General features: G+C 44.5%; 1 protein-coding gene across 5 annotated transcripts in view; it reads left to right on the top strand.

Moving 5' to 3' along the window:
* Positions 1–14,568, top strand: part of LOC310838792 (semaphorin-3D-like) — a 51,685-nt gene extending 37,117 nt beyond the window's left edge. For all 5 annotated transcript variants that reach the window (XM_083726531.1, XM_083726532.1, XM_083726530.1 and 2 more), the window contains 10 exons: positions 970–1,084; positions 2,099–2,168; positions 2,794–2,938; positions 3,442–3,664; positions 5,662–5,750; positions 7,047–7,088; positions 7,442–7,599; positions 8,437–8,501; positions 13,357–13,490; positions 13,717–14,568. In XM_083726531.1, coding sequence (XP_083582657.1) covers positions 970–1,084; positions 2,099–2,168; positions 2,794–2,938; positions 3,442–3,664; positions 5,662–5,750; positions 7,047–7,088; positions 7,442–7,599; positions 8,437–8,501; positions 13,357–13,490; positions 13,717–14,139 — 1,464 coding nt within the window. In that variant the 3' untranslated portion in view covers positions 14,140–14,568. The remainder of the gene's footprint in view (positions 1–969; positions 1,085–2,098; positions 2,169–2,793; positions 2,939–3,441; positions 3,665–5,661; positions 5,751–7,046; positions 7,089–7,441; positions 7,600–8,436; positions 8,502–13,356; positions 13,491–13,716) is intronic.
* Positions 14,569–15,618: the final 1,050 nt, after the last annotated feature.

Here is a 15,618-nt window from a genome sequence, read left to right as displayed (position 1 = left end):
AGGGGAGTCAACTGGACAACCCAGCTGTGATTCAAAGAATCAGCTCAGCCTATAGGAACCATTGCTTGCTGGTTTGAATATTTAGTGTTTGCCATTATGATCATGCTTTTAACAGGCCAGAAAGGGATACTGAGCGCTACCTCCCCACCCCAGTGGGATGACCTGCTTTTTGTCTGAATGTGAATCCTTCTCAGAGTGACACTGGTACCCAGATGCTGGGTACATAAAATCTTTTGTTCCTCCTCTTATGATGGGAGTTGGGAACCTCTGGATTTCTAGATGTTGATGGACTCCAACTCACACAACTCACTCTTGAACTTGGTAACATCGAATTTGTAAGATTGCATATATATCTCAAATATTGATTTGAGTCTGGTACATATATTCTTTGACTTTGTATTATTTTGTGTTATAGTACACATTGCTTTGAGATATTTAGTGTGCAATATACTTTCATTTTGCATACAGAGTTTGTGCTTGATGAAGACTCCAACTCACATCAGCCCCAGGCAGTATAGTCAATGGTCAGGGATGGTGGAAGTTGTAGTCTGGAGAGCCAGAGGCTTCCCATCCCTGTTCTGCAGCTTCCAATGTGGATAATTTTCCTTCTCCCTGTGTCTTGGAACATGGTACTCATCTGATAAGCATTCTTTTCATCAGGCAGAACAACCACCTTGAAATCAGAAGGTGTGCATTGAGAACCAGCCTGAGGTTGCAGCCAGGTTACGGTTGCAATCCCATGTTGACTTGGGACTCCATAGGATTTCCTTCTGCATTGAAGTAGGGGGAAATGGCCCTTTGGGTGTTCCACTTCTGCCAGAAGGGCTGGGCAATTCTAATCATCCGAAGTTTTAAGACACGCCAGTTGTGTGACCATGATAGGGTTGATTCCAGCTTGGGATAGGGACATAAGCTTTCCATAAATGGATGAGATTATAGTCCTGACTGGCTCCTCTTTGTGGCTGGCAGAATGATGTTGGTGGGAAGCACAGCCTCATCAATCGTTGGAGCACATTCCTAAAAGCCCGGCTGGTTTGCTCCATTCCAGGTCTGCAGGGCACCGAAACGCACTTTGATCAGCTGGGTAAGTTTGCTTTGCGTTCTCTCATTCTTTCCTCTGGTAATCAGTGATTACTATTATTGGTGGGAGTGACTTGCATCCTGCAGTACTGGTTCAGCATTGTTTTTCCATGTCTTCCTCTCTGCCCTACCTTGAACCTTGCTTGAGTGAGTGGGTGAATCTGTGGGAAGGAAGTTCCTCCATTTTACTTTCTCAATGGTTGGATGGCCATCATCATATGTATTGGGGTGAGGACATTATTTCTTAATCCACACATGCTTAATTTGAAAGCTCTTTTCCACCAAACCTGCACTTTTCACTCTGAGGTGAGCAGACCAATACTTGTGATTGTACTTCTTTCTGGGGAGGGACTCTTTTCCAATGTGCAGTCCACTGTGATCAGAAATCAGAAATGGGAAATGTGGCCACTGCTGCAAGAGCACTGAGGGTTCATTAATACACAACAATATTTTACCAGACATTAAGTACTCAGTTGATGATACCCTATTTTCAACAGCAAAAACAAAGCACACCACAGTCACTACCCAACCCATACCCTTATTATTTAATACAAGACATAGCACAGTTTATAATTGATGCTTTATTTTCTGATTATCTACCATTTAATAGTTGTGTGTAGGTATGCATGCATTCCCCTTTAAGCAAAATAGTTTGGGAAGACACACTAGTTTCTAGTTTATCCAGGGTATAGAATTCAACTTATCTTGGGCTAAGACTCTTGGCACAGAATTTTAATTTTTCTAGTGCAGAGGATACACCATTCTGGTCATAACTAATACAGCAGGATTTGATGTGTTCTGCCCACCAGTTCCCCCCGACTCTGTCTTAACAGCTGCTGAAGTACCTGCCTAGGTGGTGTTAGGGTTTTTGGAGCTGAAGCTGCAATTGCCATAAGAATGGAGGCATTGTTACGATTAGAGCTCTCCCTTGTGTTCAGTCTTCAAGATGGTTCTAGCAGCCAACCACAGACCTCCTCATCTCATCTCATGTGTTTCCCGCCCCAATGTTTCTTTCCAGAGGATGTATTCCTCCTTCACACGCGTAATGCACAGAACCCTCTCGTTTATGGCCTCTTCACAGTGTCAAGGTGAGTGTTATGATGAACAACCCACATCAGGAAATTGACTCATTGTTTGTGCAAGCACCAGGTTTACTTCAGCATTGAGAAAGGCTAACATATCATTTAAACACAGTGCTTGTGCACAGATACCTTATGCAATGAGTTTCCTTGGCTCTGAATTGGAGGCATGAAAAGGCACTACCAGACAATTGCTCTCCCCAAGTCCAAATACTTGCAAAATGTAGTGCACCTTGTGCTAAGCCACTCATAGACCTGGGGGAGGTGGGATGGGTTTTTGTGCAGTATTCCATTACGAAACACAACACTCCACAAAGCAAAGATCAACATGGAGGACAGTTAGTGAGAACAAAGTGCTTCTCTGAATCAATGCTGGAATGCAGGAAGTGTTAAAAGAACATCATTTGAAGGGAAACTAATTATTTAAAGATAGACCTTTCTGTGATGATTTAATGCAGAGGTAGGGAACCTGAGGTCCTCCAAATCCTTGAATAAAGTGCCTATTTTCTAAAGCAGAAACCTTTCAACGTAACAGTTTTTCAGGTGCGCACAATGCACGTATCATATAGCCACAGCATCAGTAGAGTATGATTCTAGGATTTGCCAGTTACCTTTCCCCCCTCTTCTTTCCCAGTGGCATTTTTAGTGGTTCTGCTGTGTGTGTTTACTCTTTGGCAGCCATTCGGGCTGCTTTCAATGGACCCTTTGCACATAAGGAAGGCTTGGACTATCAGTGGGTGGAATTCAGGGGACGGATCCCCTACCCCCGCCCTGGAACGGTACGTCTTTAAAACACAAAAAATTCAGTTGGGGATGGGGAGTTCAGAATCTGATTCAGTTTGCATTTAAAGGTGAGCCTAACTAACTTGCACTTTCTGGAACAATAAAAACAAAACAGCCTTCCTTCAGCACTTGCAGTTTTCCACATTTTGCAAAGTGTGCTTAGAATTCCTATAGTAGTGAAAATGACATACACAAATGCATTGTTAGTTAGGGAAAGTTGCTTTGCAAAAAGATGTAAAGTAGGAAAATTGCATAGGAACGTTAGTATAAATTTGTACTAAAATGCTGATGAATTGTCACGAAGACTTTTTTGCCAGCCCATAAATAGGGAGGTTGGAAAGAACTAGGAGACAGCCACATATTGGTAGGCTCTAAGGTACCCCCATTGCTTTCCTTATTTTGCTGCTACAGAACAAGAAGGCTACTTATTGTGGAACTTGAATCCTGTACTGTCTTGTATCCTTTCCCTCTTTTTATGTCCTCATTCTTTCTCTGCCAGTGTCCCAGTGAAACATATGACCCACTCCTCCAGTCAACAAAGGATTTCCCTGATGAAGTGATTGGCTTCATGCGCACCCACCATCTGATGTGGGACCCTGTCTATCCACTCCACTGGAAGCCTGTTCTGATGAGAGCCAATGTAGCCTTCCAGATCAAGCAGATGCTGGTGGACAGAGTGGAGACAGAGGCTGGACCTGTTGATGTCCTCTTCCTTGGAACAGGTAGAGGATGCTAGCTAAAGATGTCCACCTCTCTTTGTGACACACTACATCACAGTGGTCTTTTTTCCATGGGCCCTTCATGTGTCCTTTCCAGCTCAGCAGGCAAAGGAAGGCGAGGGATGGTAGTGCCCAAACGTCATGATGTCATGATGAAGGAAGAGAGGTTGTCACAGTAATTTAGGAGTTTGCCCAGTCAAAATGCTTTAAGATAATCTGACAACTTTATATTTTGAAATGGTCCCTGATGTTATTCTGGAAAGCTGTTAACAAAGAACTGCCCGTCCCTAAGAATCTCACCTCAGTAGATACTGCATTAGATCAGATAGGAGCTCCAGAGGTTGAGAGGGAAGGATTTGAGGTACCAGGCTAAAGAGCTTCAAGGTTGTGATCCTAAACATCCTAAGCAACTTGTTGGAAGTATAGCCATCAAATTGGATGGATTGACTTCAGAGCAAAGAAGAGTTTTAGAATGGCCTAACAAGAAACTGAAAGTGAGAGTTTTTGCTAACTGTTACATTACAATTATTTGTCCACTTGAGACTTAGGGTGCAATTAGATATGGTGGCATGATTCAACCCAAATCATGCAAAATGTCTACAAAACAGCAGGGCCTGGAGAGGGGAATTTTTAAATGGATACTACAGGATAGGATTGTGGTGATGGAAGCCACTTCTTTCCACTGCCTGTGTTTGTGGCCTTGAACCTCTTTCCCTCACCATTTTTCTCCCCATGAGGGTTGCTTCCTATTGTAGATCCCCACTTGGAGAAACATAGCTGGAGAGAAGCAAATGTAGGAAGGAGGTGATGGATGAGGAGGAAGATCCATTTCACCCCTCCCCACCCATGTCATGCTGATCTCTTTCTGCTCTTTAAGGGGAAAGAGCAGTGCGCCAGTACTGGCTGGCACCAGCCCATGAGTGGGCATTCTTGGTACACTGCCATTCTATTTATTGCAAAGCCTTGTTGCAGTTTTTGTCAGTGTTTTTATTTATTAACATGAGTATAATCTGAAATAAGAAGTGACCCTTCTGATTGCTAATTGAAGCATAATTTTCCTACTAGCAGTGCTTTCTTATAGGAGGGGAAAACGGTGCCGGTACTGTGTACCCTTGAGTATCCCCAGAAAAAAGCACTGCCTACCAGTAAAAATCTGATTCTCTACGAAGTATTGAAAGATGCACATTTTAAACAAATATAAAAATGTAAAGTAGGATTCCAGAAACTACAGGCTGTCATTTTGGATAGGGATCACTGAAAACATCAGCTTGCTACATTGCAGCTATCAAAACAATGCTAGAAATTATTAGCAAAGAGATGAAATATAACAAAGAAAATATCATAATAGCTCTATATAAATATGCTTGATGAGTCCACATCTTTAGCACAGCATGCAACTAATCTGATCATGATATCCCAAGAAAGACTTATCACAGCCAAAAAAATTGTATAGAAATAACACATTATTATTGCTATGGAATACCTTCCATATGAAAATCTTCCATACAAAAGATTATGGAAGAAAGTTGTGGGATATCGTCAGTGTTCAGCAGTGTTGTGCATTGAAAAACTATTATTATTTATTAATCATGTATCACATATTACCAAAGCATCTAATTCAGTATTGTTTACACTGATTGACAGCAGCTCTCCAGGGCTTCAGTCAGAGGACATTCCAAGCCTTGACAGGAGATGCCAGGGATTAATAGAATTGTGGAATTGTAGCATTAGAAGCTTGGACCTTCTGCATGCAAAGCTGTGTAGCACTCATGGTGTTCTGAAGCCTCTGCTGCATGCTGAGAGTAATACAGGAACAATGGGTGCATCATTTCTAACATCCTGTTCTTCATACCTTGGGGTATCCAACACTGGCTTCTTTCAGAGATAGTTTACTGGACTTGCTCAAATAAAATGCTTTGACTAACTTTGACCTAACCAATTCCGTGCAGCAAGAACTGGTGTAGTTACCCCGTGATATGTTCTTACATCTTATTCTGCAGATGATGGCAAAGTACTAAAAGTGGGGATTGCTGGCATAGGAGGCCAAGACCCTCAGGAAATTAGCTTGGAAGAGATCAGTGTTTCAAAGGTACTGTGGAAATCTCATTGATCCGTAAAAGCCTTCTTGTTTATGGATCCACCAAGAAAGTGCCATGTTGCCAGACGTAACTTATGATGAATTTTTGCTAATTGAAATTAGAGACTTTGTCTATTGTGGGGAATGGTGGTTGCACCAATCAACATTCAGGATGTTGTGCTTTCCTTTTCTAATTGGAATCTTGGTGCAGAGCACCTTTTACCATCCTGGTGCCTTCAAGGTATATTTGGATTCCTTTGCCCATCAGTCCCAGAGAGCACAGCTTATTGAGATAAAACTTCTTTGGCTCCCCTTCAGCACATCTGGCTGGGGCTGATGAGAGTTGTACTTCAAAATATCTGGAAGGCATCAAGCTTGAAAAAGGTCGAAATAGCGCAGTAGCCAACTCCTGGCAGTTTTCCCTGGAAGCCAAGAAAGTTGATTTTTCCCTTCAGTATTGACTTCACTTGACCTTGAATGGATGACTTTGAACTAAAGGTTATGGCCTGCATATAGAAAGATGGAATATACATTTTTAAAAATAATGATCATAAGATACATGACTGCTGATGAAAATGGAAGGCATAGATCTAGCGTCCCTTCCTTGCAACGTATACTACAGAAGCAGCCAACACGATGCCCTCTGGGTGTTGTTGGGCTACAGGTCCCATAATTTCTGACCGTTAGCTATGCTGACTGGGGTTGATGGCACCTGTGCATTTCCCAGCTCCTTAATCAACTGTCCTAGGGCTTGGCTGTCTCTTGAGAGCCTACAGCAGCTTCTTACTTTTGGTGCATCAACCTAGAATTCTATTTGCTCTGCATTTAACTGGAGTGTTACAGGGCAGTGGAGAAATGGGAAGTAAACACACAGGGGGCAAGAAAGGCCCAAGCACACAACATATCTGGAGGGTGAAGACTGTTTTTGTGCTGGCAAAGTGTAAAACAATGGAGAACAAATTAGCCTGCTACTTTTCTGAACTCAACCTTCTGAATGCCAGTTTGATGCAAATCACAATTGGGACGAGAGCGTGGTTGCACTCAAGTCCTGCTTGGTGGTTTCCTGTAAGCATCTGGTTGGCCACTGTGAGGACAGAATGCTGGATTAGATTGGCCTCTGGCCTGATCCAGTAGGGTTGCTCTTCTTAGATTTTTTAGTAGCATACAAGAATGTCAGGAAGACAGCAGGCTTAGTTTATGAACACGCCAGTCTATAGCTGGGGTGGAATTTTGGGGATGCTAATACTGAATTCAGAATAGAAGTTTGCTGTGCTTGTTCAAACTTCTCCTGTCCTCTCTTTCTTGTAGATGTCTTCAGCCATCTTAGACATGCAGTTTTCTCCTAAGAGAGTAAGTCTGTATTTGTTAATCTACCAGTAGCATTTTTCTATAGGACAGCCTTCCGCAACCTGGTGTTTGGACTACAGTTCCCATCAGCCCCAGCATGCATGGCCAATGGCCAAGGAATAGAAGATAGCACAAAACATCTGGAGGGCACCAGGTTACAGAAGGCTGCTCCAGAGTACGTACTTCAGGGCAGGCTTCTCTCAACATTTACTAAATATGTTATGATTTTGAATCTTCCTTCCTGCTCCCATAAGATGTTTGTGTCCCCATACTCATGGGAGTCTGTCAGCTTTCATGACTTAATGGAAAGGGAAACAAAAGTTGATGCCTCTTTCTATTCTTGGTTCTGTGAGCAGCAGGAGGTGTTTGTGAGCACTACAAATGACCTGGTCCGGCTCTCCCTGTATCGCTGTGAACACTATGGCAAAACCTGCACAGAATGCTGCCTGGCTAGAGATCCCTACTGCACCTGGGATGGCAGGTCCTGCAGGCCCTACTTGCTCACCAAAAAAAGGTGAGTTCCCACTTTGTCCTTCTCTCCCTTCTTTAGCGTGCCCTCTCTGTCCTCCATACACTTCCTAGTACACTTTAGTTGGCATAGTTGGGATGGGGATCACCATCTAAACATGAGCATGTGCTATGGCTGTGTATACTGGATGACCTGTCTGGAGTTCTCTTTAGATCATATGACTTGAGCATCAAACATTTAAATTGGACTGTCTGTAAATCCCAACCTTCCTAACCCAACCAGCATCCAAGCTTAGGTCCCTTACTTCATTCTACATAGGGCTCCAATCCCAGCCACTTTCTTGCCTAGGCACCTTCTGGCTGTTGGGAAAGTAGAACACTGGCCATTAGCTTGAGCCATTCTGTGGGAAAGTTATGTATCTTTTCTTTGCCAGATGGTCATCAGATCACTGTAGGAAAAAGGTGCACGGGGGGGGGGGGAATGCAGAAATAGAGCACCTGTGACACTCCAGATCCAATCAGCCCCAGCCAGCACAGAAATAGTCAGAAATGATGGGAGTTAGAGTCTACCAACTTCTGGAGGGCCACTGGTTAGCTATCCTTACTATATAAGGCGACATGCTCAGCACTTCACCTTGCTGGAATGGAGAAGGAATGGTGAAGATGCACTGCCTCCTGGGCAAAGCAACACAAAAACAACTAGAGATTAAGACTGAAGAACTGGGGCCGCCACCACTCCATTCCCGAGCCATACTATCCCTACATGTCATTTTCGCATGCACTGCCTGTTAGGCCAAGCCCATCAGTCTCTTAAGAGAATCCAGATGTTCCTGAACATCTCTGAAACCTGGCTAAGCATATGCACTAACTGTCTTCCTTGCAGGCGAGCCCAGTGCCAAAATTTGCTGGAGGCCAATCCGATCAGCCAGTGCCAGGACACTGCAAAAGGTGAGTCAAAGGGCACTCTACTGGGCACACCAATGAGCTGCTAAGGCCACACCAAGCAGCAAGAGCCCACCACTGTTCAGTCTTGGGGGAAATGTAAAAAACAACAGCATCCCTTGCGCCAAAGCAGGCTTTAGTGTACCTCAGCCTTAGTTCTTGCCAAAAGTTTATGCAGCCTCCTCCTGATCACTCTCAGTGCTGCCAGGGTGATTTACCCACAAAACACATGCTTAAGTGGAGGTGGTTTAAACACAGAGCCCAAGAAAGACCACCTGGGAAGTGGCACTCATCTCATTCAAAGTGCCATGTTGATTTACATTGAGTTTTGCTGCTGTCAGGAGCCATTAGTGATTAATTTAGCCACAGCTGCTCAAAAGCTGGACATATTGAGGTGCTCACCTGAGTTTCCATAAACACTGTCAGCTCTGGATTTAGACACAGACGTTAATGTAAACCCAACATTTGGTTCTGGTTTGTGCAGGCTCCAACATACGGGATTCATGTTACTTTGCAAGGGATCCTTATCCTGCACCTTTAATACAGGCCCTTACTCTTAGCCTCTGTAGGTGTAAAGTAACACATCTATCATTGCACACTTCCATTGTAGTGACTTCCACTTTGGACTTGGCTAATGCTTCACTCTAAATTACCCACCTGCAAAAACTGCAGATAAGTAACTCCCTCTGTTTTGCACTCTCAGAAGGGAAATAAGTTTCTCTAAACCCATACATACAATGCCATCACCTTTACATTTTCTTTTCCCAAGTAGTAGCTGGATAGTAGTTAAAATAAATATTTCAAATGAAATTCAAAGTGGTACCTAGTATCTGAAACAAAACGCATACACAACACACTGGAAGTTTGCAGTGGGATTACTTCTTCCTACTATATTAACAATTTCTGTATTTGCTCATCAAATTTGCAGATGACACCAAACTGGGAGGGGTAGCTAATGCCACAAAAGACAGAATCAGAATTCAAAATGATCTTAACAGATTGGAGAACTGGGCGCAAGCTAACAAAATGAATTTCACTAGGGACAAATGTAAGGTTCTACACTTAGGCTGGAAGAACCAGATGCACATATGTAGGCTGGGGGGCACCTGGCTTACTAGCAGTAAATGTGAAAAGGATCTAGGGGTCTTGGTGGACCACAAGCTTAACATGAGTCAACAGGGGTGCCAACTTGAATAAAATATTGTGGGGGCCCTGTTAACCCCCACTCCACATAATTGTTCACATGATGGAGCACACACACCATTTGAATGAGAATGCCAATCAAATTTGTGGGGGCCAAAGACCCATGGCCCCTGGGAGTTGGCTCCTATGTGAATCAATAGTGTGATGCAGCAGCAAAGGCTGCATCAACAGAAGTATAGTGTCTAGATCAAGGGAAGTAATAGTACCACTCTATTCTGCCTTGGTCAGACCACACTTGGAATACTGTGTCCAATTCTGGGCACCACAATTCAAGAAGGATGTTGACAAGCTGGAACATGTGCAGAGGAGGGCAAGCAAGATGATCTAGGGTCTGGAAAGTAAGCCTTAGGAGGAGCACTTGAAGGAGCTGGGTATGTTGAGTCTGGAAAAGAGGGGGCTGAGAGGAGATGTGATAGTCATATTCAAATATCTTAAGGGCTGTCACATAGAAGAGGAAGCATGCTTGTTTTCTCCTGCTGTTGCGGGTAGGTCATGAACCAATGGCTTCAAGTTTCAAGAAAGGAGATTTCAATTAAACACCAGGAAGGACTTTCTGACAGTAAGAGCTGTTCAGCAGTGGAACAGACTCCCACAAGAGGTGGTGGACTCTCCTTTCTTGGAGGTTTTTAAGCAGAGGTTGGATGGCCCCTTGTCATAGATGCTTTAGGTGAGATTCCTGCATTGCAGAGGGTTGGACTAGATGACCCTTGGGTCCCCTCCAACTCTAAGATTCTTTGATTCTATGATTTAGTGCAAAACGCAAAAAAACAAAAAAAACCTCCTTGATCAGTGATTCCCAAGAGCAACTATGTGTAACTGTGGTTATGACCATATGCAACTGTCAGAGACTGTATTTGCTGTAGTTAAGAGCAAAGTTTGTAGCAGAGCCCCAGTGAAAATTGAAGGGGGGAGGTTATCTGCTTCCTTCTCCAGTTGTGGCCATCCTGTTGGTGTAAACACATTTCAAGGGGCTCCTGACCATCAAGAGCAGCTCTGAGGCAGAGACAGGCAGTGCTTCAATGGTAAGAAGGTGAGATATCCCCATTTGGCAAGCTGAACTCAGCTGGTGGGTCTTAGGATCTAAGCCAATTGATATTAACTGTGGAGGAGACATACAACCCCACTGTTTATACAGGTGTTTAAACTCAGGAGAGCACATACACCCTCCAGCTAAACTGCACGAAGGCACTTCACCACCTCCTCCTCTTAACTTCTGAGGGGGAAGAGGCCATTGAACAATTAGTCAACTCTTTTGAGAAGGTAATAAACGTCTTCAACTTCCTTGCAGGAAAGCATTTAATGATTACCAGAGCTTAAACATTAAATGTTAAGTTCAAGTCCCCAGCACAAATAGTGGGTAGGGGGACTGGGGCTTTACAAAGCACATGGTAGCTGTGCTTGTCCACAAGATAAAACTTGGAATCCACATTCAGGCAAATCCTTTGCAAGGACCAGTCAAAATGCCTCCAAAACGTGGAAAGCTGCCCAGTTCTCTAGAACTCTTCATCAGACAAGAAGTTGCACAAAGCAGGGGGTTGAGAAGGTAGAAACGTGCGGTTGGATATCGTAGCCATGAGGTCTGCATGTACAAGATGTGCACAGTATTGTGTACTATAGCCAACACAGATTGTTGCTGAGGGCGGGGGGAATGAATGCAAAGAACTGCTGAATAAATCAAGACAGTCCCACAGGGTTCAGGGAGCAACTAATTAGTGCTCAGTCTGCTAAAAAGATAGTATTTTGCCCAACACAAGGGGCAATGACCCTGTTTATCACTTCCCACAATACCAAGGGGCCGGTGTTGAATGCTACTGCACACAGAACTCAGGAAAAGAACAAGAGGTCTCATGAGGTTTTGCAAATGGCCTTCACCAGTATTTAGAATTCTGAGTCTGGAAGCATTCGCCAGTCATGAATACTACATAACTTACAAGATCCCAGGAATGCTGAATACCAACAGTCAAGAAGTTGTTGATACTGCAAATATCTAATCCTCTATACATGTGGGAAGGCTCTTTTCATATACCATAACTCACTAATGGAAGAGGCGAGATATTTGTTGAGTTTCTGAGCAAGTCATTATAATGAGGGCTAATTCAAGCACAGAGCTCACAGAGACTTTGGTTTATCCAGGTGGGTATAATATAGTGTTATCCAACTTATAAATGCCCTGCAAGTGCTCTTTGAAAACCTACTTTTAAGTCACTGTAAACTGTCATCAAAACGACAGTTTTAGTATGTAACTTTGGGAATACATAAGACATGTGTGTGTGTGTGTGTGTGTGTGTATCTGGCATTATGTATTTAAAACACCCATGTGTTATTTATTTAATATTTGAAATAGTCTTGAGTTTCCACTTTTATTTTGATTTTTTTTAAAGTAGTTGTTTATCTCTGTGCTTCAGAAAATTAAATAATCATTTGAAGAAAACTAACTGCTATGTGAAGGGGAAAGGGGTTCTTGTGCTGTCTGACTGTAGCCATTTTGAGTCTTCTATTTGTATTTACAGTCATACCTTGGAAGTTGAACAGAATCCTTTCCAGAAGTCCGTTTTGACTTCCAAAACATTTGAAAACCAAAGCGCAACTTCTGGTTGACTGCAGGAAGCTGCTGCAGCCAATCGGAAGCCGCGGAAGCCCTGTTGGACATTCAGCTTCCAAAATAATGTTTGAAAACTGCAACAGTCAGGAGCCGAAACATTCAAGAACTAGGCTGTTCGACTTCCAAGATACGACTGTACACTGCAGAAAGTAAATCAGGTATAGCTTTCCCTAACAGAGGCATAATGGCACCAACTAGTACAATATATAAAATATAGGAAGCGGCACTATGCAGTCAGTTTGTTGGTCTAACTCTGCATGATTTATAGTGATTGGCAGTGCCTCTGCTGGTTTCATGGCCAGGGTCTTTCCCTACCAGGAGATGCCAGGGACTGAACATGGGGCTCTGCATGTGCAAATCATCTGCTTGGCCCACTGAGCTACAACACTTTCTCTCAGGAAAGCTACAGAAAGGAGATGGAGGGTGGTGGACTGCATTCTAGAGAACCTGCATGGCTCTTCCAAAAACCCATTTCTAAGAGTAATGACCACAGAACTGGCGGGGGGTAGGTGTGCTGGGACTGACATGTTAAGGTTTGGAGGCGTAGAGAGAACTGCTTGCCTTTTTGCTACAGGCTTTTCATCTGAGAGGACGCAGGTGGCGCTGTGGGTTAAAGCCTCAGCGCCTAGGACTTGCCGATCGAAAGGTCGGCAGTTCGAATCCCTGCGGCGGGGTGCGCTCCCGCTGCTCGGTCCCAGCGCCTGCCAACCTAGCAGTTCGAAAGCACCTCCGGGTGCAAGTAGATAAATAGGGACCGCTTACCAGCGGGAAGGTAAACGGCGTTTCCGTGTGCAGCTCTGGCTCGCCAGATGCAGCGATGTCACGCTGGCCACGTGACCCGGAAGTGTCTCCGGACAGCGCTGGCCCCTGGCCTCTTAAGTGAGATGGGCGCACAACCCCAGAGTCTGTCAAGACTGGCCCGTACGGGCAGGGGTACCTTTACCTTTACCTTTACCTTTCATCTGAGAGCGTGTTCCACAAAAAGCTTGTGTAGAGGGTAAGACAGTTCCCCTCTCCTTCTAGTCAACCAACCCCATCTTTGTCCTTTTCACACAGGAATCTCTATGGCTGAAGAAAAGGTGGTGTTTGGTGTACAGAACAACTCAACTTTTCTTGAGTGCCTTCCACGTTCCCCGCAGACGGCTATCCGTTGGCTTGTGCAGCGCAGCAATGCACCAGTCCTAGAGGAGGTATAGCAGTGGGGAAGGAGACGTGGTAGTGGGGTTGTTTCTTTGGCCCCTGGGGAGCCATGGGAACAAAGGATTTCATTGCTGTGCAGGGGAAGGAGAAAGCATGTGTTTAAATAATTTATTTTAGACATTTATTTATATACCACTTACTCATCGGCATTGCTAAGAGCTGCCTTTCTTCTGGCCAGACTGCTAAACAAGCAGATATTGTCTGCTTTCTTTGCAGATTGGGAGCATGGGCCGCTTTTCAATCCTAGAGCAAGGGCTGCTGATTAATCAGTTGACCCAGGAGGATGCTGGGATCTACCAGTGCCAAGGGACGGAGCACTCCTTCTCCCAAACCCTCACCTACTACAGCCTGCGCATCATTGGGCACCAGGCCATGGAGGCTTTCACCACCAGGCGGAGCAAGAGCACAGAAGAAGCAGGAGGCCCATACGGCACCATCCCTGCATCAGCGCCAGAGCTGCAGCTGCATTACAAAGGGTACTCATGGGCCATGGGTGCCCCTGGCACTAATTTGGATGAGCTTTGCGATGCTCTCCAGCGGAGGAAAAGGCGGAGACAGAAAGGATGGAGCCCAAAGTGGCAGCAGCATCCTTTAGAAAGCAAGAGAGGCAGAGTCCGTCGGCAGCCTGCGCCCCCGTAATGTTATGCAAGGAACCCAAACGGACTCAGCAGGCACTCTCTGGAGACCTTTTGCAGCCAAGAGCCCTTCGCAGACACATCCACTGCATTTACGGCCTCCAGATCCCACTCACTACATAGGCCAAGAAAGGCCAGTGAGTCCTTTCTGAAGCTGAAGCTCTGGGTTTTTGCCTTCTTCCTCCCCTTGGCTACCAGAGGAAGGGATATACTTGCAAAGTGTGCAAAGTGTCTACAAGGCAGCCTGAGGAGTGCAGTGGGATCGCCTTTTCCAGCCTATGTCATGCGGGATGGACTGACCAGCCTGGTTTGCCTTGTGATACGACTCCTCTGTAAAGATTGGACAAGAGAGCTTTACGCTCTTTACATATCATATAACACATATTTTGTAGTTCTCTTCACTTTGTTTTCCTAATAAATTGTGTCCATTAAAGACACTGGGGGTACAGTTTCTGAGAGACCTTTTATGCACCTGCCAATTGCATGATGAGTATTTGCAACTCCATCTATGATAAGTGATATACACCCCAGGGGTAAAATTAGGAATTGGGTGGGGTGGGAGCTGTGTTATGATCAAATACAAAAGTGTGAGAATCAGGGCCCTTCCATGCCTGGCCAGTGTTAGGCAGGGTGATACACTTGAATGATGAGTTGTGTTTCCCGAAGACTTGGGGCCACTTCACCCTTCATGCAGTGACAAATGGGTATTCATGACAAGAAAAGGCAGCTCAACCTCACTCACTGCTGTCTGTATCTACCCAGCTGCAAGTGTGCAATTGTCTCATATAAACGTTAAGGCCTTAAAACATATTTGCAAATGTAGGTGATGCAGCCTTCTGTTTCTGACAGTGAGCAGAGGTCTGCTCTAGCCAAGAACCATTTAGCAGTGATCTGCCTCATCCCTATGTCTTGTTTTAACATCCAGCCACTGTCCTTGCTGGCCTTTTTCTAAACTGGTTTTTGTTGGGGTTTTATAGCTCATGGGCAGAAAATGCTTTGCACACAAAAGAACTTGGGTTCCATTGCCCATTTAAGAATGGATAATACACAGCTAAAGAGGACTATTTAACTGAAATTAAAAATGTTGGCATTAACATGGTCACCAGACTGCAGGTTGTGATAAGGGCAGATGAAGTGAGTGGGAGGGCGGGGGAGGTGACCCCCTGCATTTTTGGCATTTCTACATGGTGACAGGTCATGTGCCAGCTCCTTATCTGCTTCAGCAACAGACAAAGCCACCTTACACAGAGTAAAGATATCTGTCCATTTAGCTCAGTATTATCTGCAATGACGGACAGCAGCTCCCCAGGGTTTCAGGTGCGGGTCTTTCTCAAACCTTCCCAGAGAAGCCAATGACTGAACCTGGGAACTTCTGCATACAAAGCATGAGATGTAGCCACTGAGCTATTGCCCCTCACTGGAACATTTTAAATAAAGAGACACCAATTTTCAAATTTTGAGGTAATTACCGAGCAGCTTCTAT

This window comes from Podarcis gaigeae, assembly GCF_964106915.1.
Source record: "Podarcis gaigeae genome assembly, chromosome: 2".
Classification (NCBI taxonomy): domain Eukaryota; kingdom Metazoa; phylum Chordata; class Lepidosauria; order Squamata; family Lacertidae; genus Podarcis; species Podarcis gaigeae.
This window is presented reverse-complemented; position numbering and strand designations above follow the sequence as displayed.